Consider the following 26,874-nt stretch of genomic DNA (forward strand, 5'->3'; position numbering starts at 1 on the left):
TTTTAATATTTATTTTTTAGTTTTTGGTGGACATAACATCTTTGTATGTGGTGCTGAGGATCGAACCCAGGCCGCACGCATACCAGGCGAGCACGCTACCGCTTAAGCCGCATCCCCAGCCCCTCTGTTAGATTAAAAAAAAAAATTTTTTTTTCATTGTAGATGGACACAATACCTTTATTTTATTTATTTATTTTTATGTGGTGCTGAGGATTGAACCCAGTGCCTCACATGTGCTAGGCAAGTGCTCTACCACTGAGCTACAGTCCCAGCCAAGATTTAAAAAAAAAAAAAAAGTTTTCATAGTTATAGATGGACAGCATGCCTTTATTTGTTTAGGTCTTTATGCAGTGTTAAGGATTGAACCCAGTGCCTCACACGTTAGGCAAGTGCTCTGCCACTGAGCAGTAGCACCAGCCCTACTCTGTTAGATTTTGAAAAGGTTGGAAAATTTAATTTCTGCAGGGGAAGTTTTCTCCCAGATGACTCTTGTTGGGGCATTGATCAGGAAGATGATAGTTTCTCAGCACAAGAAATTCAAGTGGATTCCAGTCAACTCCCATTGGTAAAAGGGACAGATGAAGAACAAGTGTTCCAGTTTTATTGGTTGGATGCTTATGAAGATCAGTATAACCAACCAGGTAATCAAAGATAAAGTAACCATATGTCTTGATGGAGTAGCAAGTTTTCCTTTGAATATTTAGTGCTGAACATTGGCACAGGCTCTGCCCTCATGTAAGTGTGTTATAGGAGAGCAGGACTTGTTCATTGTAAAGTGTGTGAGCCACCGTGTGGTGTGAATAGTCCTTAAAATGCTTATTCCAAAAATCAGTTATTTGTGATTTTTGAATGTGCTTGTACTTTGCCATCGATGTATCTGAAGTTGCAGGATTATTCTGCAAATGGAATCAGTCATTAATTTGTCTCTTTATTTAGCAAATTGGACACATGTTATGTTTAAGGCACTGAGAGGGGGTGAACAAACTGCACAAATTCCCTATGCTATAATGTTGCTTATATTTTAATGGGGTGGGAGTGGGTGGGGAGAAATTGGCTATAAATAAAAGAAACTGATGTAAAAGGGAGTTAGTTGTAGGATGCTCAGTGAAGGCCTGTCTTAAGAGATGATCCCTGGGCTAAGATGTGAGGCACATACAGAGTCGAGGAAAGGACATTTCAGCTTAAGAATCCAGTAAGTGGGAAGGACTGACACGAAGAAGGTGGCCTGTGTGATAGTAGCATAGTTATCAAGTGATAAGATTGGTATGCAGAGAAGTTGGAGATAAAGGTAAAAGGCCATATAATGATGGATGGTCCCATAATTGACTTTGCCTTTAAACAGGAATTCTCTTGTCTGTGAAGAGAATAACAGACATGTTATTCTGTGTGTGCATGCTTGTATATATAGCTGTAGAAGGGTGAGCTAGAGTGGGGTGGTAGGAAATTATAGAAGCCCTGGAGATCAGTCATTCCAGGGCAGAGGTACTAGTTACTTGGACCCTGGAGGCTGGGAAGGAGAGAAATGAAGGCATTTAACAAGTATTTTGATACAAACTTGTTGATGGATTGAATCTGAGCATTGATGGAAAGAAGAAATCAAGACTGATTCCCAGGTCATCCTAATGAACTAGTATTGTGAATTCTTGATTCACAAAATGCTAGGGATAAATTGAAGAAGAGGGCCACACAACAAATGAAACAAAAAGTTTATTCTCTTTTAGAATTCATAGGCCTGACCTTCTGATGAGGGGAGCCTTACTAACTCCCTCTTTGTAGAGGAAAAAAAAATCATCTTACAAGAGCCAAGAATGCCCTTAAGATGACAGAGGAGGGTCATTCCATTTTTAACAACAGTAACTGTTAGAAAAGACCCTCCTCAAATTGAACAAATATGTTTCTGGTGGTGCTTCTGGGCCTGTTTCTCTTTAACCAAATTGAATATGTATTATTTCAGTTCTTCAGGATAACTTTTTTTAAAATTTAAAAATCACCTCCAAATGAATGTTTTTTCATTAAACAGAAATAGTGGAGATTCTCTGTTTTTAATCTTTACCCTTTGCCTAAAAGATAGGAGGCAAAATAATTTTGACATATCTCATTTGTTTCTCATCTCTGAATTTGAGTAGCTGCCTGTTAATTCTGGGATTTTTTTAAGTCCTGTTTTTTTTTTAACCTTCTTCCTGTTTTCTAAGACCTCTGAGAGAACTTCTCAACTTCATGGAACTGAGAGGTGTAATAGGTAGCATAATGACCCCTCTCCCTAAAGATGTCTATGTACTAACATTTGGAGCTTGTGATGTTTCCTTGCATGGTAAAAGGGACCTTATAGATTTGATTAATTATTAACCCATTGGTTAATGGTTCCATCAAAACCAGAAACCTGGAAGCCATCCTTGATTCCCTCCTTTTCCTCACTTGTTAGTTTACTTCTTCTAAAGTAGATAATCTATCTCCTCATAACTGGTGCCCTGAACCCTTCTTGCCTACCGAATTCATTGTACCAGCCTCCTAATTGATCTCTAAACTGTTGTCTTCCACATTACTGCCAGAGTGATTGATCAGAAGAGTAACATTGACTATATCATTTCCTCATTTAAAAAAAATCCTCAGTAGCTATTGCTTATAACACAGAGTCCAAGCTCCTTAGCAAGGTTTCTGATGCCTGCTGTCTATGAATTTTTGCCCTAGAAATTGCTGCTGCGTGTCCCTTTACTCATAGTATTTGTCTGACTGGGATGCCCTTATCTGACACATTCTTCAAGATTCAGCTCAGTTGTCATTTCCTGAAAGTTTTCCTAAACCTCTAGATGGACCTTAGAGTCCTATGACCCCATCATACCCTTTCTCATTGTAGTTTTGTCATCTGATTTTGAAATGATCTGAATCAGTTTTTTTTCTCTATCTCAAAGCCTTTAAGCTGCTAGAAATCTTTCATTTCCAGTATTCAGTATAATGCCAGGTCCATAGTAGGCATTCAGTAAATGGTCTCTGAAATAAACTACACAGTGATTGACAGTCTGGTGGATGCACATGGAGAGTTACAGAGCACCAGAGTTGAATTTGCTGCCATTATTTAGTTTGCTTCCTAAATTCTTGTAGCAGTGTGAAATAAGAATGAGTAAAACAAAAGTGGATGGTGACCCCCTCCCAAGTAAGTGCCTATAAAGCATCATTGCCAGCATTGGTTGCCAAGGATCAGAACCTTAAACAACAGTTCTGGGTTGGGGTTTTAGCTCAGTGGAAAAGTGTTGGCCTATTATGTATGGTGCACGGAGTTTGATCCTCAGCACCACATAAAAATAAGATATTGTGTCCATCCACAACTAAACTCTTTGTGAAAGAGAGTTTGTTATTTTTATCGTTTGTTTTTTTGGTTTATACTCTTATTAGTAAATACCATTGTTTCACAAGGCAGGGATCTACTAAGGTACCATAATGTCCAATATAATGGCCATTTGTAGTTCTTTTAATTTATACTGTTTAAAAGGAAATAAAATTTAAAATTCAGTTTCTCAACCAGTAGCCACCTTTTAAGTGCTTAATGGCCACATGTGAAAAGTAGCTACTATATTGGATGGGTCAGATACCAAATAAATAGATATCATCACAGACATTTTTCTTAATTAGTGATGGTTTGTAGTAAGGGATATTGGAGGCTAAGATTGAAACATGGAGGCACAACTAAATTTTCAAAGTAATTAATTTCTGATATCAGGCCAGTGTCATAGATAGGTTTTTTTTTTTGTACTGGAGATTGAACTGGGGGGCACTTGACCACTGAGCCACATCCCCACCCCTGTTTGATATTTTATTATAGACAGGGTCTCACTGAGTTTCTTGCACCCTGCTTTTTTGCTGAGGCTGGCTTTGAACTCGTGATCCTCTTGCCTTAGCCTCCCAAACCTCTGGGATTATAGGCATGCACCACCACGCCCGGCCATGGATAGGCTTTTAAAATCAATAGTGGGGAAAAATTTTTTGGTGGTGCTAAGAATTGAACCAGGGTATGTACTCTACCACTGAGTTGTACCTCTGGCCCAGGGAAACATTTCACAATTATCTTTCTTTGATGGGGGAATCTCACTATGTTGCCCCTGTTGGACTCAGACTTACGGGCTCAAGTGATGCTCCAGCTGGACTCAAGCAGTTTTCCTGTCTCAGCTGCCTGAGTAGCTGGGGCTACAGGCACATGTCATGATGGCCAGCTCAGTTAATATTTTTTTTTGTCATACAAGTGCTGAAAAAAGCTTCAGAGATTATCTAGTCTAGTTATTCACTTAGTAGGAAACAAGCTCTGGGGAAAAAAAGTAGTTGACTCTTCAGTGGCAGAAGTCGGGCCTTCTCATTGTCAGTCCACTTTGCCATTCTGTGGTACTTTGCAAGTTGTGTTCTCTGAGGTGGCACATCTTTCTCTGTTTTTGATGCCAATGGGTTAAATAAAATAGCTTTTTTTAAAAGTCCTTTAATTTCAGAGGGTTGAACAGTTTCATCGTGATAGTAGGTAATGATCACTGAGCTTTGTGAAATCAATGATGCTAATAAAAACGAAGTACTCCCAAAGACCCTGTTATTGTTTCTCACTTTCTTACAGATTCTAAGTCAGTCAGTTGTTGCTGAATGCACCATAATTATGAAAAGAATCTTACTCTTTGCATATGGGAAGATATCCTGTCTTCATTATGACTTTTTCAAGGTTGAATAATCCTGACTGCACCTGGTTTCAGCTAGTAACTTTGGGGGGAATGTAATCTTTGTTTACCATGATCTTTTTGTGGCAAACGAGGCATAAACAGTGTCAAATGTGTTGCATGAAGTGTGATATTAGTTTGACTGTAAAATGAGCTATTTGAATCTTTGAATCCAATATTAGAGTCTTTATTTTTCTTTGCATGGAATTTTGTTTTCCCATCTTTAACTGTCGTGAGGATGACTTCTAAATTTCTGTGCTACTGTGATTTTTTCCTTTAAATCGTCCCACGGTCCGCCCTTTCCTCTCCCTTATCTTCCCCACTTCCCTCACCCCAGCTGAAAATCACACAACTCTTGTAAGAATTTTAATCATCTGCAGAAATGAAAATCCTTAGATAGTCTTATTTCTACTAGAATAAGTGACAAAAGGAAATACTGATGATGAGCTGTCTTGTGAAACTGGGGTAATTGGCTTTGTGATGTACCACAATTTTCTTAGTGTCTCAGATAAGTGGCTATGTTGATTACTGCTGTCTAGTTCATGGAGCCTGGGAATTTTTTTACAGTGACCATCTCTTGGGTTGACTATCAGATCTTAGGAGTCCTTTCTTTCTTTGTTTTTAAAAATATTTTTTAGTTGTAATTGGACAGAATACCTTTATTTTATTAATTTTTATGTGATGCTGAGGATTGAATCCAGGGCTTTGAACGTGCTAGGCAAGTGCTCTACTGCTGAGCCACAACTCCAGCCCAGCAGTCCTTTCTTAATGGCTAGTTTTCTGTTGAAGAGACGGGAGAACAATAACTTGATGTTTAGAAAGGCATGTTTTTACTTTGTTGTGTATATTTCTGAGGGTCACAAAAGAAGGATATCTACTGATTTTATTAGTAAACCATTTGTTAAATAGAAGCAGAAGAGAAAGGAACAGTATAAATACTACCTAGCTAGATATGTTAAGTAACTTGTGATATAGAAAGGGTGAAATAGATTATAATAGAACCCTGTTATGAGATATATATGTTTATATAGAATAAGAGATGTGTTAGGCAGCTTTTTATCACTATGATCAAATACCTGACAAGAACAACTTAGAGGAGGAAAAGTTCATTTGGGGCTTATGGTTTCAGAGGTTCAGTCCATGAACGACTGTCTGACTACTGCTCTGGGCCCAAGGTGTGGCAGAACATGGCAGAAGGGTACAGTGAGTCTTTTCTGCTCTTTGACTTCCAAGAGAACCCATTCAAATAGAGAGTTTTAGTCACTTCATACTTTGCCAGTTTTGAATATTAGCAAGATAGGAAAAACCAGAGGGACCTCTTTGTGATGCTCTCACCCGTCCAGGAACTCCAGTATGTAAATTTCCAGAAGAAAATAGCTCAAGCACTGCCCACTGGCCAGCGATGCTGCTTAGATTTTTAGAAACCACATGGGCTCCCTGTCAGACACCATTCTATGAGCTTTAGTATGGCTTGGAGTGTCAAGGAATGGGAAGAGGACCCCCAACTGACCGTGGTATGCAAGACAAACCAAGTCCTGAAACCCTGAGAGAGTGACAATCAGAGCCTTTCCCTGAAGTTCTCTGCATGCCCCACTAGAGTGCTTTGGGGTGGCCTGTGGGTTGGTCAGCTTTTCATTGCTGTGACAAAATTCCTGGGAAAAACAAAGAAGGAAAGATTTATTTTGGTTCATGTTTCAGTCCATGGTCACTTGGCTCTGATGGTTCTGGGCCTGGGTGAGGCAGAACTTCATGGTGGGAAGGGCACGGAGGAGCACAGCTGACCACCCCAGGAGGCTGGGAGGCAAAAAGAGACAGAGAGGAGGGTCCAGGGACACAGCATAGCCTCTGGGACCCACCTCTTCCAGCCAGCCCCCACCAACACCCTATTGCACCACCAGCTGGAAACTGGGCCTTAGACACATAAGCCTTTGGGGACATTCCAGATGCAGTCGATGACAGCCTGTGACCTTCTTATATCTCCACTAGACTCAACTGCTCACGGAAAACACCCCAGGCCTCTCTCGCCTCATTTTCAGTCCTGGGATCCCTTTTACCTACAACTTCCCAAACCTCTCTTGTAGTATCCACCCTAGTTCTGCCTTATGGTAAAATTATTCATATTCTTGCCTTTGCCTCTCACCCAACCTCACTCCAACACTAAATTTTTATCCAGGAAGCCCAGAACTACAAGAGACTCATTTAAAACCCATCCTCCTTTAGATACCTGCATGGTGGGTTCAACATGAGTTCACAGTACCAGAAAGAAAGATTCAGTGCCATCAATGGCCCAATTCATTCAAAGGTGGGATCACTAGAGATAAAGAAAGAAGTCTGGCTCGATCCTCGTGACTGAATACCAGAGCTCAAGAATCAGCCCCAAACCCAATATTATGTATAGTGCATTAATAGGCATTAATAGAAACATTTAAAAAAGAATCAGCCCCAACAGGCTGTCCTTCTGCAGAGGAAATGTTTAGGCAAAGGATAGCCAAGGTGTGATGGAGGCGGAATCTGTTACAGGAATGTCCCTGAAGCTCCCATGTCACTGACTGGCCAATAAATTGGTTAGAACCCAAATAAAACAAAAGGAAAATACCTGGCCTCCATCAGATCCTTCCCCCATATGGGGGCTCTCTGGTGTGCCCTTAGCAACAAAATCTTAGTAAGGACACAAAGACCTGTGTAGAAACAGTTTGCCTCGCTCTCAAGTGACATTATTCCACATAGTTTAAGAATGATATTCCCCTCCAGCTGGCTCTGGAGACAGCCAGGGAAAATAGCAGGTCAGGAAGCCAAGGAGGGAGTTGGCATTTTACTGTTCTGCAGAAGGACTTCAGTGTGGGTTTGCAGGTGATGCAACTGTGGGGACAATCAGGGCAGCTCTCAGACCTGGCTGTCCCCACTGGGGCGCCTGCCATAGCTGAGCCATGCAAGGAGGAAGTGATAAGAAATCATCGGATCCCTGTGGAGCATTGGTTTGCCACTGAAGCAGTTTCCTTTTCCTGGTTTTCTGGTTATATAATTCTTTGGCAATGAGGGACATGCAGGGATATGGGATATGGGACATTTCACCTGGAGGAGGGAGAATAGGGTTGAGGATGTGCATATTCACCCTCCCACACATAGATCCCTTTGTCTGGCTCTGTTGCCTCTCACCTCCTTTTCGTAAGGTTCCAAACCCATAAGCAGCACGTTATGGTGTGTTGCCTTATTGTATCTCTGTCCATGATGCTGTCATTCACCAGAGAGCAGAATGTTTTAGCAGCTCAAAGTAAACCTTTTCCTTCCCTGTGCTAGTCAGTTTTCCATTACTGTGACAAAAAAACAGAGATAAACTATTTGAGAAGAAAGAAAGATTTATTTTGGCTCATAGTGGTTTCAGTGGTTTCCGTCCATGGTCACTTGGCCCCATTGTCTGTGGGGAAACAGAAAATCATGGAGGGACGTGTGCATGGTGAAGAAGTTGCTCATCTCATGGTCGCCAGGAAGCAGCAAGAGAAAGCAAGGATGTACTCTTCGTATATCCCCATTTCCTTCCTTCAACTAGGCTCCACTTCCTAAATGTTGTACCACTTCCTAATAGCCTAGGAAGTGGATTAATCCATCAGTGGATTAATCCATTGATGAAGTCAAAGCCCTCACAACCCAATGACTTCCCAAAGGCCCACCTTGGAACACTGTTGCAATGGGGACCTGGCCTTCAACACGTGAGCTTCGGGGGACACTTAAGAAGGAAACCACAACACTGCCATAATAACAGTGGTCAATGTCGGGAAGGCTTTATTTACAGTGTTCTCTGGTTCTTTTGTGCCTCTTCATACGTGGTATTTGTGAATGGGCTGTTGAAACAACTTTATTACTTGATGGTGGCAAAATTCTATAATTCCACACACCATTACTACATAGAAATGAATACTAGGGGCTTGTAGCCAAATTGGAAGAGACCATGGTCAGCAGTCCCTATCCACATCATTCCATCTGTGCTTATAAATGGACAGAGCCTGCTGTCACTAGGTGCATGTGAGTGGCCAGTAGCCTGCCTGATGATGTTTCTCCTAAGCACCCAATTCATTCATTTATTCCCTTAGTGGGTGGCAAATGTCTCCTGTAAGCACAATCTTAATAAGAACTAACATTTCTGGAGCACTTACTCTTTACCAGACATGTCCCCAATCCTCTACATGTGGGGACTCGTTGAATCCTTAGAAGGAACCCTGTAACCCTCCCCGTGTGAGAGATAAGGAAGGCTGAGACGTGTTGAGCAGCTGCTTTCTCTTGGCAGGCCTGTCCTTGAATCCAGACAGCCCAGGCTTTACATTGCCTCACATGTATGTCTGTCTCTTGATCTGTTCCAAATAGATATGAAAAATTGTTTTTATGTCCGGGTGATGTGGGAGAGGTTCTTACATTTTGCTGTCTGAACTGTAGTGTCAGGAAGCACGGATGGTGGACATTGGTGTGGCAGGTACAGCTCTTGTTTGGCAGCTGGGAAAGAAATACGCCCATCAAAGATGCAACGAGGGTAAGGGATGCTCCTGGGAAAAGAGCTGGCATGCTCACAGTGAAGAAGCAGGCACGCCCGGAGTTAATGAAGTTCCAGCCAGACCTAGTTCTTGATTGTAAGCGCTACCATTTGCATGGGCTGGCCGACCCTCTGCCCGTGGTGAATATCTGTAATTCCGTTTCACCCTGACATGGCAGCTGTGGCCCATCATTTGATCTGTCATTTCCAAGGAACTCCTGAGGTTTCTTCTCTTCCTTCTACCCGTCTGTGTACTTGCAATTGGTTTTAATCAGAGGCAAAGATGCTGAATCAGCTTCTAGCCTGAATTTTTTCAGCTGGTGCAAAGATTCCATGACAGGGCTGCTTTGACATTTTTATCACTGTCTCTTAGACCTGAATAATTTATCATGTCCTCCCAGCCCTCTCCTCTCTTCCCCCTATCATTTTACATAACCAGAGTGAAGCTCTTGCCTTAAAAACCAAACGCACTTGGGATGTGCCTGCCTATTCTCATGGACTTCTACACACTCTTTTTTTCTGTCAGTGTGAATTTTGTATAACCACCCCCCTTCTCTCCTCCTACTAATTCAGCTTAGTTTTGTGGGTGGATTCTATGTATGAACTCCTCTTTGAAAGGTATAGATTCTGCAGCAAATGAAATGATTCTTGATTAAAGATTCTTGGTTAGGAATCTGATCTGTTCCTTAGAAATGAATTATTTTTTTCCTACTAAAGAGATTAAAAAAAAATAAAGGGAGACTATTTGAAAGACCCCTCCTGCGAGCTTCTTCCCTGGGCAGTTTCAATGTTCAAACATAGAAATAATAGTTCTAGCAATACCAACCCATTATGTTTGTGGAGTTCTTCCCTCCATGCCAATAACTGCCATGTTGTGCTTGAATGTCCATGTGCCTGCTCAGGAACCGCTTTATCAGACCTGAATGGAGTTATTTCCTCCATTTATAAGCTAAGAAAATTAACACAGAGATGAACAAAGAAGAAACACATCCATGCCCCAGCCCAGCTAAAGGCCATGGAACTTTGGGGTTTGATATTAGACACACAGGAAGGTTTCCTCCATCTGGACAAAGAAAACTACTGAATTTATTATTTCGTGAAAAGATTCATCTTGGGGTCCATCAGAAAGCAAGGTCCTTTTGTAGACATAAAATAGATTTTTAATTACCAGCCCTTAAGAACTACTCAGTCTATTTCAGCGATCTGCTTTGGAGCTAGGTTATGTCGGGATTTATGACTATCCATGGTATTAAAATATTCAACTAAATATGAGCTAATGTGTTTCCTTCCCCACCCCAAGCCACAACTTCCTCTGAGGGTCTGGAGCCCATAGCACATCAGGCTTTAGAGACTCTGCCTTCCCAAATCCAGTAGGTTTCCAGATGGAAAATTATAATCCTTTCTGGGAGAGATTAATACATGACCAACCGTGATAAAATGATTGTTAAATTTTTGGAGATTTTGCTGGGGATTGAACCCAGGGGTTCCCGTGTATCACTGAGCTACATCCCCAGGTCTTTTAAAAATGTATTTTGAGACAGGGTCTCACTGAATTGCTGAGAGTCTCACTAAGTAACTGAGGCTGGCCTCAAACTTGCTCTCCTCCTGTCTCTGTCTTTTGAATCACTGAGATGACAGGCGTGCGCCACCACACCCAGTTGATGATTGTTAATTGTATGTGTCAGCTTGGCTAGGATGTGATATGGGTGGCCTCATTCAATCCACTGATGGTCCTAAGAATAAAGACTGAGTTCAGGGATACAGCTCAGTGATAGGGTGCTTGCTTAGCACACAGGAGGTTCCTGGGTGAAATCCACCAAAAACAGACAAAAAAACAAAAATCAAGACAAAGACTGTCTTGGGGAGAAGATATTTGACCTTGAGACAGCATTTCAGAAGCTTGGCCTGAGTCTTTGCTGCTGACCTGCTTGTGGACTCAGGGCAGCAACATTGACTCTCCAGAATCTCCCCCATTGGCCTACGCTGTGGCCACACTACAGCCACACAACAGCTACTCCTTAAAACCTCCCCCTCCCACCCCACCCCACCCCACCCCACCTCTCCTGTCACGTCGGTTTCTCTGGGGAATCTTGACTAATCCAAATGGCAGCAAGTCCTCCTGCTCAATCTTCTCTGACAGGTGACACCCCTTGGGCCAGCCCAGTGGGCTGGGCTCTCTCCACCCATGATACTTTTTTTGTTTCTTTTAATGAAAAAATTCAGTACATTTTTGCTTGTTAGATTTAAACTGCAATTTGTAGCAGTTGATTCTTAGTGGTAAATGCTGAAGTCCCAGCCATTTCCTTGGCCAAACCTCAGTGACATCCTTGGACTCTGCTCACAGGCCACCTCTTCCAGTAAGCTTGCCCTGAGGCCCCTCCCAGCCTTCCCACGGCTCCCCTCAGCTCCACTCTACGCTCCCACGGCACCATCTGCACAGATATAGCTATCACTGGATGTGGCCTATTCTATTGGAAGGTGTTTTGTGTATAGCTTTTTTCCTGCCATAATCTGGGCTCTTTAAGGCTGGGATTAGGTTTATTTATGTTTGTATCCTTGGTGGATAACATGGTGTCTGCCCACGATAGGGGTGCATGTATTTGACCAAGTTAGTAAAAGGATAGTTTTATATCAGTGTTTCCATGTCATTTCTAGAAGGTTCTCCTATGCCCCCAGAGTGGGCTGGAAAGGATATGCCCTTCTGTGCCTGCACCCTGCTCTTAGTCCAACTACCTCCTTTTCTAACCTCGGCAGGTCTTTCAACCTCCTCGGCATTCCTTTCCTTTCTGTGCAGTGGAAATAATGTGCACCTGCCCCACGGGGTCACCATGAGGCACCACTGGGTCACCATGAGGATTAAGTGATCTGGGAGTGGGATGTTCTAGGAATGGGAGTGGCAGCCCCATATCACTAAGCATTTGTTCAACACACATGTTCTCAAGTTCTCTGAAGCTGAATATGCAGAACAACCCAGTCCTCTCTGGCTGCACCCTCAGTTCCCATGTTTTCCTTCTCTTGCTAAGACGAGGGCATTGCCTGGGCCCTGCCTCAGTCCTAGTTCAGGATAGCCTCTCCCTGCAACCTAAGAAGCCTCCTGGGGTCTCTCAGGCAGGCAGGTTTGATTTCAGAGGCAGAGTGATGATTTTCTTTGCTTTCAGAGATTCCTTAGATATGTGATCTCAAGTGGGGGTGGTTTTGCCCCCCCCCACTCCAGGGACCTTTGGTAATGTCTGGGGACACTTTTTATGCCACAATTGGAGAATGGAAAATGCAATTAGGATCTAGTGCATAGAGATCAGAGAAGATGCTCAATGTCCTGCAATGCACAGGACATCCCTAGATAACAAAGCATTGTCTGATCCAAGAAATCATTAATGCTGGGGTTAAGAAGCCCTGTTCTATGCAATAGTCACGACCTTATGCAAAAGATGCGTCCTTCTTCAACACACAAAGGCAGGCAAAACAGGCCACAAGTGTATGTCAAAAAGGTTCTCCAGTGACACAACACTGGTAAATATCTCCATTCATTGTTCCTCTCGGTTTCCAAACTAGATCACTACTTAATTATTTCTCCTCTATACTAACATTATCACAGAGGATATGTTTACTTAATATTGATATGGGATTTGATTGGGGAGGTAGGTAGTGACAGAAATTGATTGGCATTCGATGACTATATTGGATAATAAAGGAAATGAGATGCATTAACAGACATTAAGATGTCTACTTGTTTTATCAGTGGGTAGAGACATTCAGCAACATAGCTTGTGGTTCAAAGTGTCTTTTCTCCACATAGGCCTGGTTCTGCCCTGGCTCTGACACAAGCTGTGTAGTATTTCCCAAGTTACCTAACTGCTCTGTTCTTTGGCTTCCTCACTGTACAATAGGAATAACACACCCCTCACAGAGTTATTGGGAAGGTAAGGGACATAAAACAAGGAAGCATCCAACTTCAAAAACCCTGGCTCTACAATTTTCTAGTTATGTGACCCTGGACAAAAACATTAACCCTTTGGAGCCTCAAGTGCTGCGTCCATGAGATGGAAATACTAATATTATCTATTCCACAGCACTGTTGTAAACATAAAATAAAATATGGGAAGTGCTTCTTTTACAGTAAGCTGTGTCTAAAAAAAACTGTACAAGGTTTTTTTTTTTTTTCATTTTCAAACAGCTGTTTTTTGGGATTCAGAAAGAAGGACTGAGTATGGAATTCTTTACTGACTGAAAGCAAAGCTTGTGTGGTGTCTAATTTTAGGTGTGATTTAGCTAAATGAAGAAATACCTAGATAAAGTATTATTTGGGGTGTGTCTGGGAGTACTTTCAGGAAAAGGTTAGCCCATGAGTCAGGGTGGACTGGGTGGGAAACTCTGCCCTTGTTAGGGTGAGCATCACCTGGATGACCAGGACCTGGAGACCACCAAGTGGGGCACCCTCACCTCCCATGTGACATCAGGGGTCCAGGCTCTCCGGCCACTGGACTGCAAGACTCTTCCAGCAGCCTCTTCCCCAAGGTTCCCAGGCTTTCAGCCTCAAACCAAGAGCTACACTGTTGGTGACCCTGTTTGGGGGGACTTCAGATGTGCCATGAGAGTCTGCCACTGTCCCAGGGCTGCACAAGCAGGCATCCTGACCTGGGATCTCTCTGCTGCCTCAGTCACGTGAGTCAATTTCTCTTCTCTCCTATGTCTCTGTGCATGTTTTGTTGGTTCTCTCTGAACAATGCTGGCTGATGAATACAGCTTAGTAAGGAGCATTCAAGATCGCCTATGAACTTCCCGTCCTTCCTTCTGGCCCAAGAGACATGGAAGTCATTTGCAGCTAGGTGAGAGGAACCTCAGCACTGCCCTGTCTTAAGAGGCCAAGGAAAAATGTAGGCTGTGTGTAAATACTCCCTTCTCTCATCCCTATTTCCAGCAAAACACCCACAGTCCCTTGTTCTAATGACATTCTGAAATTCCAGAGTAGGAAATTTGCTTAGTAACAGAGTCAACATGGTGATGTTTGGGGAGAAGAAAAAAAAACCTTTTTCAATCCACAATAATCACTCCTCAGTTCAAGCCTAAAGTCACGATCTTTCATGGAACGAGGGCTGAGGAACGTGTCCCTTGGGCTTCTGGGAAAGATCAGAGACACAGTGTGGGACGGTCATGTGAACCCTGCCTAATGGGTTGGGGCGAAGAGCAGTGGGCCATCAATCTGTCCTTGAGTTCAGCCTTGCCCATGACAATTATAGGCAAATTTGAGCATAATTTTGTAGATAATTGAGATCAGAAGTTCGTGCCACTTGCATGGTGACCACTAACATGACACATTCTGCCATCAAGGCAGAAGACGGATGGAAGGAGCTCTGGAATCTTATTTTCATAAGGGGTTATTATTAGTGCTCATCATAACTCACAGGGAGACATGCCTTACTTTATGTTTGGGATATGTAAAAACAATGGGGTGTAGAAAATTAATCAGAAGATATCTAAAGTTCTTAAAGGAAAAGGAGATACTAAAACTGGCTCCAAAGCAGAATCAAACCGCATCATCTGCAGCCCATGCCAATCCAGTTCACTTTACTGGGATTCCCTCAAACAAACAAGTGGAAGTAATCAGGCACACAAAGACTGCGAGTGACCAGGCAGATAGAAAGAGATCAGAATAGGGGGCTGGGGCTCAGGTAGTACCCATTCCTGGCATGAGTGACACACTGGGTTTGATTCTTAGCACCACATGTAAATAAATAAAATAAATGTTTAACAACAACTAAAAAATTATTTAAGAAAAGATTAGAATAGAACATAAAAATGAAAAATGAAGTTGTTATAATGAAATGTTCCATGTATTTTAGATTTAAATTGGGTGAACAGGAAGATGTGTGGAATAAATCACCCTTAATGCAAAAAGAAGAGACAGGGAAGCATGTTAAGAGATGTGCAGATGTAATGAGGGTCTAACATCCAGAAATTATAAGAAGGGGGAGATGGAGACACTGAGGGAGATCCAGTCTTTTAAGAGAAAAATGACTAAGATTTTCTAGAGCTGATTAGCGAATAACAGTGAACACTTAGGAAATACAATGTATACCACCATTTGACCCAGTTATCCCAAGCCTTGGCTTATACCCAGAGGACTTAATATCAGCATACTACAGTGATGCAGCCACATCAATGTTTATAGCAGCTCAATTCACAATAGCTAAACTATGGAACCAACCTAGGTGCCCTCTAACATGAATGGATAAAGAAAATGTGGTATATATACACAATGGAATACTACTCAGTCCCAAAGAATGACATTTGCTGGTAAATAGATGGATCTGGAGACTATCATACTAAGTGAAGTAAGCCAATCCCAATAAGCCAAAGGTTGAATGTTTCTCTGATATGTAGATGCTAACATACAATAAGGTGGGGGGAAGGGAAGAACAGAAATATAGTAATTAGACAGAGGGGAGTGAAAGGAGGGGAGAGGATATGGAGTAGATAGGACAATGGAATGAATCAGGACATTGCTATCCTATTTGCATATATGATTACATGATAATATAATGAAGGATCACATTATAATTCTACATCATGTACAACCAGAAGAATAAGAAGTTATACTCCATTTATGGATGATATGTCAAAATGCATTCTACTGTCCTGTATAACTAATTAGAACAAATTAAAAAAACAGAGAATTAGAAAAAAAGAAAAACTAATGTAAAATATGTAAATAGAGACACAATGTATTGAAAATCCAGAACTCTAAAGATAAACAGTGAGCCAGAGAAAAGATTAATTCAAAGAGTTGGAAAATCGGACTGTTAAAAAACTCATGCAGACAGTCCCATCCCCCACAGAGGACACTCCACCGAGGCAGTCAGCGGCCACCATCCGGTAAAGCTGAAGGATACACCGCCACTCTCCTTCAGAGTGCAACATCAAAACAGGTTTGTGTCATTCAGCTCACCCCCCAGACAGCGGGAATTCGCATAAAATCTCTCCTAGGCTTGCCGGGAGACGGAGTATCAAGCTGAGCCTCCATAAAGACTAGGGGGAAACTAGAGACACCTGACCTCCAACCCCTCCTCCCAGTAGCAGCCAAAACGAAACCTGGCTAGCCAGCGCTGGGGGAGGGGCAAGCAGAAAAAATCAAAGTGATAGAGTGCCAGGGATCCCAACAGCCAGCAGCAGGACCCGGGAGATCCAGGCCAACTGATTCGCGCAGCCTGCCCTGCGGCTACAGAAGGCGTGGCTCCTCAGAGAAGCCATTAATTAGCAATCAGGGATGTTAGGGCCTGCCATTAGGTGGAATCCCGCCAGCCAAGCCCACACGGACCCTTGGGCCGAGCACGGGATCTCAGAAGGGGAAGGAAGCGGTACAGTCCAGTCCCATCCCCCACAGCGGACACTCCATCTAGGCAGTCAGCAGCCACCATCCGGGAAAGCTGAAGGATACACCACCACTCTCCAACAGCTTGCAACATCAAAACAGCCAGCAGCAGGACCCCGGAGATCCAGGCCAATTGATTCGCGCGGCCTGCCCTGCAGCTACAGAAGGTGTGGCGCCTCAGAGAAGCCATTAATTAGCAAGCAGGGAGGTTAGGGACTGCCATTAGGTGGAATCCCGCCAGCCAAGCCCACACGGACCCTTGGGCCGAGCAAGGGATCTCAGAAGGGGAAGGAAGCGGTACAGTCCCATCCCCCACAGTGGACATTCCACCGAGGCAGTCAGCGGCCACCATCCCGTAAAGCTGAAGGATACACCGCCACTCTCCTTCAGAGTGCAACATCAAAACAGGTTTGTGTCATTCAGCTCACCCCCCAGACAGCGGGAATTCGCATAAAATCTCTCCTAGTCTTGCCGGGAGACGGAGTATCAAGCTGAGCCTCCATAAAGACTAGGGGGAAACTAGAGACACCTGACCTACAACCCCTTCTCCCAGTAGCAGCCAAAACGAAACCTGGCTAGCCAGCGCTGGGGGAGGGGCAAGCAGAAAAAAATCAAAGTGATAGAGTGCCAGGGATCCCAACAGCCAGCAGCAGGACCCGGGAGATCCAGGCCAACTGATTCGAGCGGCCTGCCCCGCGGCTACAGAAGACGTGGCGCCTCAGAGAAGGCATTAATTAGCAAGCAGGGAGGTTAGGGCCTGCCATTAGGTGGAATCCCGCCAGCCAAGCCCACACGGACCCTTGGGCCGAGTACGGGATTTCAGAAGGGGAAGGAAGCAGTACAGTCCCGTCCCATCCCCCACAGCGGACACTCCATCCAGGCAGTCAGCGGCCACCATCCGGGAAAGCTGAAGGATACACCACCACTCTCCAACAGCTTGCAACATCAAAACAGCCAGCAGCAGGACCCCAGAGATCCAGGCCAACTGATTTGCGCGGCCTGCCCCGCGGCTACAGAAGGTGTGGCGCCTCAGAGAAGCCATTAATTAGCAAGCAGGGAGGTTAGGGACTACCATTAGGTGGAATCCCGCCAGCCAAGCCCACCGCCCACGCCCGGAACAGGCCCAGCGACCTGCCAGCATGGTAGTAACGACACCCCAATTGGAATAGGGGCAGAGCAGAGCCGCCTTCCACTCCCGGAACAGGCCCAGAGAGCCGCCAGCGTGGTAGACACGTCACCCCAATTGGAGTAGGGGCACAGCTGCCGCCCGCACCTGCAAGGGAGACTTTTCAACTATACAAGAGCAACATAAATAAATAGGGGGTAAATTTCAAAAACACAACAGTTGCACCAAGCAGAAAGAAACGTGAGCAGTATGAAAAGACAAGGAAAGAAAGGACCACAAGCAATGCAGGTCAACTCAACTTTAGAAGAGGTAATAGCTGCAACAGATGGAATATCAGATAAAGAGTTCAGGATATATATGCTTCAGATGATCTGGAGTCTCAAGGAAGACATGAGACAGCAAAATCAGACAATGAAAGATCACATTGACAAACATATCCAGGAAGTAAAAGATCAATTTCACAGGGAGATAGAGGTAATAAAAAACAAACAAATAGAAATTCTAGAAATGCAGGAAACAATAAACCAACTTAAAAACTCAATTGAGAATACTACCAGCAGAGTAGATCACTTAGAAGAGAGAACATCAGACAATGAAGACAAAGTATTTCAACTGGAAAAGAACATAGACAGCTCAGCAAGTCTGCTAAGAAACCATGAGCAGAACATCCAAGAATTATGGGACAATATCAAAAGACCAAATTTAAGAGTCATTGGGATACAGGAAGGCACAGAGCTCCATTCCAAAGGAATAAACAGTCTATTCAGTGAAATAATACGAGAAAACTTCCCAGAATTGAACAATGAGACAGAATCCCAAATCCTAGAAGCCTACAGGACGCCGAATGTGCAAAATCATAAGAGATCCACACCTAGACACATTATAATGAAGATGTCCAACATACAGAATAAGGAGAGAATTTTAAAAGCTGCAAGAGAAAGAAAGCAGATTACATTTAGGGGTAAACCAGTCAGGATAACAGCTGATCTCTCAACACAGACTCTGAAAGCTAGAAGATCCTGGAATAACATATTTCAAACACTGAAAGACAATGGGCTCCAACCAAGAATCGTGTATCCGGCGAAAGTAAGCTTCAGGTTAGAAGATGAAATTAAAACCTTCCACGATAAACAAAAGTTAAAAGAATTCGCAGCTAGAAAACCATCTCTTCAAAAAATCCTTGGCAAAACATTACAGGAAGAGGAAATGGAAAATAACATTGAAAACCAACAATGGGAGGTAGGACAGTAAAGGGGGGAAAGTAGTCAAAGAGGATAACAAATCAGGTTTAGTAACATCAATAAACAAATATGGATAGAAGAACAAACCATATCTCAATAATAACCTTAAATGTTAATGGCTTAAACTCACCAATTAAGAGACACAGGCTAGTAGAATGGATCAAAAAACAAGACCCAACAATATGCTGTCTACAGGAGACACATTTGATAGGAAAAGATATACATAGACTGAAGGTGAAAGGTTGGGAAAAATCATATCACTCATATGGACCGCGGAAACAAGCAGGAGTGTCCATACTCATATCTAATAAAATAGATTTCAAGCCAAAGCTAATCAAAAGGGATAAAGAAGGACACTTCATACTGCTCAAGGGAACCATACACCAACAAGACATAACAATCATAAATATATATGCCCCAAATAATGGTGCAGCTGTGTTCATCAAGCAAACTCTTCTCAAGTTCAAGAGTCTAATAGACCACCATACAATAATCATGGGAGACTTCAACACACCTCTCTCACCACTGGACAGATCTTCCAAACAAAAGTTAAATAAGGAAACTATAGAACTCAATAACACAATTAACAACCTAGACTTAATTGACATATATAGACTATACCACCCAACATCAAGTAGCTACACTTTTTTCTCAGCAGCACATGGAACCTTCTCAAAAATAGACCACATACTATGTCCCAGGGCAACTCTTAGACAATACAAAGGGGTAGAGATAATACCATGCATCTTATCTGATCATAATGGAATGAAACTGAAAATCAATGATAAAAGAAGAAAGGAAAAATCAAGCATCACCTGGAGAATGAACAATAGGTTGCTGAGTGATCAATGGGTTTTAGAAGACATCAAGAAGGAAATTTAAAAATTCCTAGAGTTAAATGAAAACACAGACACAACATATCGGAATCTATGGGACACATTGAAAGCAGTTCTAAGAGGAAAATTCATTGCTTGGAGTTCATTCCTCAAAAAAAGAAAAAACCAACAAATAAATGATCTCATACTTCATCTCAAAATCCTAGAAAAAGAAGAGCAAAACAACAGCAAAAGAAGTAGAAGGCAAGAAATAATTAAAATCAGAGCTGAAATTAATGAAATTGAAACAAAAGAAACAATTGAAAAAATTGACAAAACTAAAAGCTGGTTCTTTGAAAAAATAAATAAAATTGACAGACCCTTAGCCATGCTAACGAAGAGAAGAAGAGAGAGAACCCAAATTACTAGCATACGGGATGAAAAAGGCAATATCCAACAGACACTTCAGAAATACAGAAGATAATCAGAAATTACTTTGAATCCTTATACTCCAATAAAATAGAAGATAGTGAAGGCATAGATAAATTCCTTGAGTCTTATGATCTGCCCAGATTGAGCCAGGAGGATATAGACAACCTAAACCGACCAATAACAATAGAGGAAATAGAAGAAACCATCAAAAGACTACCAACTAAGAAAAGCCCAGGACCGGATGGTTATACAGCAGAGTTTTACAAAACCTTTAAAGAGGAACTAACACCAATACTTTTCAAGCTATTTCAGGAAATAGAAAAAGAAGGAGAACTTCCAAATTCATTCTACGAGGCCAACATCACCCTGATTCCGAAACCAGACAAAGACACTTCAAAGAAGGAAAACTACAGACCAATATCTCTAATGAACCTTGACGCAAAAAATCCTCAATAAAATTCTGGCGAATCGGATTCAAATACATATCAAAAAAATTATACATCATGATCAAGTAGGATTCATCCCTGGGATGCAAGGCTGGTTTAATATACGGAAATCAATAAATGTTATTCACCACATCAATAGACTTAAAAATAAGAACCATATGATCATCTCAATAGATGCAGAAAAAGCATTCGATAAAGTACAGCATCCCTTTATGTTCAAAACGCTAGAAAAATTAGGGATAACAGGATCATACCTCAACATTGTAAAAGCAATCTATGATAAGCCACAGGCCAGCATCATTCTGAATGGAGAAAAATTGAAGGCATTCCCTCTAAGATCTGGTACAAGACAGGGATGCACTCTCTCACCACTTCTGTTCAACATAGTCCTCGAAACACTGGCCAGAGCAATTAGACAGACAAAAGAAATTAAAGGCATAAAAATAGGAAAAGAAGAACTTAAATTATCACTATTTGCAGATGATATGATTCTATACCTAGCAGACCCAAAAGGGTCTACAAAGAAGCTATTAGAACTAATAAATGAATTCAGCAAAGTGGCAGGATATAAGATCAAGACGCATAAATCAAAGGCATTCCTGTATATCAGCGACAAATCCTCTGAAACGGAAATGAGGACAACTACTCCATTCACAATATCCCCCCAAAAAATAAAATACTTGGGAATCAACCTAACAAAAGAGGTGAAAGATTTATACAATGAAAATTACAGAACCCTAAAGAAAGATATAGAAGAAGACCTTAGAAGATGGAAAAATATACCCTGCTCATGGATAGGCAGAACCAACATCATCAAGATGGCGATATTACCAAAAGTTCTCTATAAGTTTAATGCAATGCCAATCAAAATCCCAGCAGCATTTCTTGTAGAAATAGATAAAAGAATCATGAAATTCATATGGAATAATAAAAGACCCAGAATAGCAAAAACAATGCTAAGCAGGAAGTGTGAATCAGGCGGTATAGCGATACCAGACTTCAAACTATACTACAGAGCAATAGTAACTAAAACAGCATGGTACTGGTACCAAAACAGGCGAGTGGACCAATGGTACAGAATAGAGGACACAGTAACCAACCCACAAAACTACAACTATCTTATATTTGATAAAGGGTCTAAAAGCATGCAATGGAGGAAGGATAGCATCTTCAACAAATGGTGCTTGGAAAACTGGAAATCCATTTGCATCAAAATGAATCTGAATCCCTATCTCTCGCCATGCACAAAAGTTAATTCAAAATGGATCAAGGAGCTTGATGTTAAATCAGAGCCACGGCATCTGATAGAAGAAAAAGTAGGGTATGATCTACATACTGTGGGATCGGGCTCCAAATTCCTCAATAGGACACCCATAGCGCAAAAGTTAACAACTAGAATCAACAAATGGGACTTACTCAAACTAAAAAGTTTTTTCGCAGCAAAAGAAACAATAAGAGAGATAAACAGGGAGCCTACATCCTGGGAACAAATCTTTACTCCACACACTTCAGATAGAGCCCTAATAACCAGAATATACAAAGAACTCAAAAAATTAGACAATAAGATAACAAATAACCCAATCAATAAATGGGCCAAGGACCTGAACAGACACTTCTCAGAGGAGGACATACAATCAATCAATAAGTACATGAAAAAATGCTCACCATCGCTAGCAGTCAGAGAAATGCAAATCAAAACTACCCTAAGATACCATCTCACCCCAGTAAGATTGGCAGCCATTAGAAAGTCAAACAACAATAAGTGCTGGAGAGGATGCGGGGAAAAGGGCACTCTTGTTCATTGCTGGTGGGACTGCAAATTGGTGCAGCCAATTTGGAAAGCAGTATGGAGATTTCTTGGAAAGCTGGGAATGGAACCACCATTTGACCCAGCTATTCCCCTTCTCGGTCTATTCCCTAAAGACCTAATAAGAGCATGCTACAGGGACACTGCTACATCGATGTTCATAGCAGCACAATTCACGATAGCAAGATTGTGGAATCAGCCTAGATGCTCTTCAATAGATGAATGGATAAAAAAATGTGGCATTTATACACAATGGAGTATTACTCTGCATTAAAAAATGACAAAATCATAGAATTTGGAGGGAAATGGATGGCATTAGAGCAGATTATGCTAAGTGAAGCTAGTCAATCTTTAAAAAACAAATACCAAATGACTCCTTTGATATAAGGGGTGTAAACAAGGACAGGGTAGGGACGAAGAGCTTGAGAAGAATATTTACAGTAAACAGGGATGAGAGGTGGGAGGGAAAGGGAGTGAGAAGGGAAATTGCATGGAAATGGAAGGCGATCCTCAGGGTTATACAAAATGTCATATAAGAGGTAAGGAGGGGTAAGTCAAGAGAATACAAATGGAAGACATGATTTACAGTAGAAGGGGTAGAGAGAGAAAAGGGGAGGGGAGGGGAGGGGAGGGGAGGGGGGATAGTAGACAATAGGACAGACAGCAGAATACATCAGACACTAGAAAGGCAATATGTCAATCAATGGAAGGGTAACTGATGTGATACAGCAATTTGTATACGGGGTAAAAGCGGGAGTTCATAATCCACTTGAATCAAACCGTGTAATATGATGTATTAAGAACTATGTAATGTTATGAACGACCAATAAAAAAAAAAAAAAAAAATATTGTGCTAAAAAAAAAAAAAAAAAAAAATAATGTGAGTTGTCTATAGGTGTATTATGTCTATTTTTCTATGGATTTTTGGTGTGTCATTTAAAGCATAAGTGTACCTATTTTCTTTAGTCTGCACCTTATTCTTTTACTCCATATGTGATGATATTATCATGCAGATATTTAAGGTTATAAAATCTAAGACTTATCAAAAAAAAAAAAAAAATAAATAAATAAATAAAAAAATAAAAAACAAATACCAAATGACTCCTTTGATATAAGGGGTGTAAACAAGGACAGGGTAGGGACGAAGAGCTTGAGAAGAATATTTACAGTAAACAGGGATGAGAGGTGGGAGGGAAAGGGAGTGAGAAGGGAAATTGCATGGAAATGGAAGGCGATCCTCAGGGTTATACAAAATGTCATATAAGAGGTAAGGAGGGGTAAGTCAAGAGAATACAAATGGAAGACATGATTTACAGTAGAAGGGGTAGAGAGAGAAAAGGGGAGGGGAGGGGAGGGGAGGGGAGGGGGGATAGTAGACAATAGGACAGACAGCAGAATACATCAGACACTAGAAAGGCAATATGTCAATCAATGGAAGGGTAACTGATGTGATACAGCAATTTGTATACGGGGTAAAAGCGGGAGTTCATAATCCACTTGAATCAAACCGTGTAATATGATGTATTAAGAACTATGTAATGTTATGAATGACCAATAAAAAAAAAAATAAAACCCCCCCAAAAAAAAATGACAAAATCATAGAATTTGGAGGGAAATGGATGGCATTAGAGCAGATTATGCTAAGTGAAGCTAGTCAATCTTTAAAAAATAAATACCAAATGACCCCTTTGATATAAGGGGAGTAAACAAGGACAGGGTAGGGATGAAAGTTTGAGAAGAAGATTTACATTAAACAGGGATGAGAGGTGGGAGGGAAAGGGAGTGAGAAGGGAAATTGCATGGAAATGGAAGGCGATCCTCAGGGTTATACAAAATGACATATAAGAGGAAAGGAGGGGTAAGACAAAATAATACAAATCGAAGAAATGATTTACAGTAGAAGGGGTAGAGAGAGAAAAGGGGAGGGGAGGGGAGGGGAGGGGGGATAGTAGAGAATAGGACAGACAGCAGAATACATCAGACACTAGAAAGGCAATTTGTCAATCAATGGAAGGGTAACTGATGTGATACAGCAATCTGTATACGGGGTAAAATTGGGAGTTCATAACCCACTTGAATCAAACTGTGAAATATGATGTATTAAGAACTATGTAATGTTTTGAACGACCAACAATAAAAAAAAAAAAAAAAACTCAATGCAGGAACAATGGAACTGATACTCAAAATATTAACATCTTCAAAGATCTAAGAAAAACATTGTCAACCTAAAAAACATATTCCTAGCAATATGACCTTTCTAGACTAGGACACAACAAAAGTAAGTAGAGCTCAATCTCAAAAATACGATATTGCATGGAAGAAGCTAATTGTAGAAAACTTTGTAATGTATCATGCCATTTTTATACAGTTCAGAAATCAGCAAAAATACACAATTATTTTAGCTTTTTAGTTAAATATATGTGGGACAAAATTATCATAAAAAGCAAGAAATTATTGTAACTAAAAGGGGTTACCTCTGGGAGACAGGAAATGGGAAAGGAGGCAGTACACAGGGAGAGAGAACAGGACTCATAATGGTCTGGTGCAAACTGGAATGTAGTACAGGAATGCATCTTATTACTGTGCTTCAAAACTTAAAAACTATCTCTGGGATGCATCAGAAATATGTGTTTTAGTCAGCATTTTTGCCTCTGTGAACGATAGACCTCTGACTACAAGAACCTCAAGGAGGAAAAGTTTACTTATTCCAGAGGTCTCAGTCCACAGCGGGCTGGCTTCACCCTTGGGGGTCAAGGTGAGGCAGAACATCACTATGGAAGGGTGTGGCAGAGAAAAGCAAGTCAGGACATGGCACCAGGAAGCAGAAAGAGAGAGCTCCACTCCAAAGTCTCTCCGCCAGGAGCCCACCTCCTCCAGCTACACCTTGCCTTCCTACAGTTACACCCAGTTAATTCCTATAGAGGATTAATGCAATGATCAGATTAAACCTCTTATAATCCAATCATTTACCTATGAACTTTTGGGGGACATCTTATCTGTGTGTGTGTATGTGTGTGTGTGTGTGTGTGTGTATTTATATACATAGATCCATATATATTATACAGACAGATCTACCTCTCTCTATATATATAGATTGATCTCTATATAATATAGATCTTATATATTATATAGATACATATATGGAGAGTAATATCAATTATTTAAGTGGCAGTTCTCTTTGATTAGGCACACTAAATTTTAATATAATATAGTCAGAAGAATTTTCTAAAAATTTAGAGAGTGGGTTCCAGTAATCTGAAACAAAATACTAAAATGAGAGCTCCATAAAGTTTCAAATAAATAGTGGGAAACACACTCTATCACCCCAAGCCCACCCTTTGGAGTATAAGCAGGACCTGTGACTTACTTGCTTTTAACCAACACAATATAGCAAAGGTGTTGGGATGACACTCTCTTGATGAGGTTTGTTATCTGGTAAAGGTGCTCCATGATATCACTCTTGTGACAAAGTTTCATTGCATAAGAAGGTCCTAGCAAACCGGAGAAGTTCTCCCACTGGCCTTGCAGATGGAAGAAACCACATTGTCAACTGCCTATGGAACGTGCAGAGAGGCAGGGCACTGAGGAGCAGAAACCCCTTAGAAGCCGGCCTCACTCCTAGGCACAAGGAAATGAATTCTGCCAATGCTTGTATGAGCTTGGATGTGGATTCCTCCCTAGAAGGGTCTTTAGATGAGAAAGTAGCCTGGTCAGCCCCTTGTTTGAGATAATACATACTTGTTTTTTCAAAACCGCTAGAATTGGGGTGATTTGTAACAAAGCAATAGAAAACTGATGCTTGCTGTATTCGTTATCTTTGTATCATTCCTGTGACACAGTGCAGTGTTTAACTCAGCGTACTGTGTAAATATTTTTTTTCTTTATTTGTCTGCTTATTTATTTATTTAGTGAATAAATGGAAGAATTAAAACAAGCCCTCACCCCTCCAAGCCTGTCCCATCAGGATGCTAATGGAATGATGGAATGTTCTGGCAACAGAGGGAGCTTCCTGTTCTGGGAGGTGAATAGATAAGAAGCCAGATTCACACAATGCCATGGGCCCATGGGCTGGTGGGCAGAGGAAAAGAAAGGGCCTGAACCTGGTCTGTTTTCTCAAGTCCCTGAGGCCTAAAGGAACACGTTCTATACAGTAGCAATAGATTCACCAAGAAGCAAATGAACTTAAGCTTTAGAGCCCTTAATTTCCACCTGCTTCTTCCAAAGCAGTTTTGCATATAATACTTTGAGAGGGTCTCAAAGACTCCATATGCTCGAGGTGCCATCAAACCTGTATCCACCTACCTCTGATAAATTATAGAGAACAGGGACACTAAGTATTCTCCTCTGCAACTGAGGGACACCAAATAGGTTGATTGCAAAAAGAGGTACCAAATAAATGCTTAAACTGAATTGCTATTTTTCTAGAGG

At 41.6% G+C, this 26,874-nt stretch overlaps 1 protein-coding gene across 1 annotated transcript in view; it reads left to right on the plus strand.

The window, feature by feature from the left end:
• Positions 1–26,874, plus strand: part of LOC144251650 (DNA polymerase alpha catalytic subunit-like) — a 67,616-nt gene that overhangs the window by 19,195 nt on the left and 21,547 nt on the right. The window contains 1 exon segment of the mRNA XM_077794460.1: positions 466–641. Within this exon segment, the coding sequence (XP_077650586.1) occupies positions 466–641 (176 nt within the window).

The sequence above is a fragment of the Urocitellus parryii genome, unplaced genomic scaffold, assembly GCF_045843805.1.
Source record: "Urocitellus parryii isolate mUroPar1 unplaced genomic scaffold, mUroPar1.hap1 Scaffold_145, whole genome shotgun sequence".
NCBI classification, from domain to species: domain Eukaryota; kingdom Metazoa; phylum Chordata; class Mammalia; order Rodentia; family Sciuridae; genus Urocitellus; species Urocitellus parryii.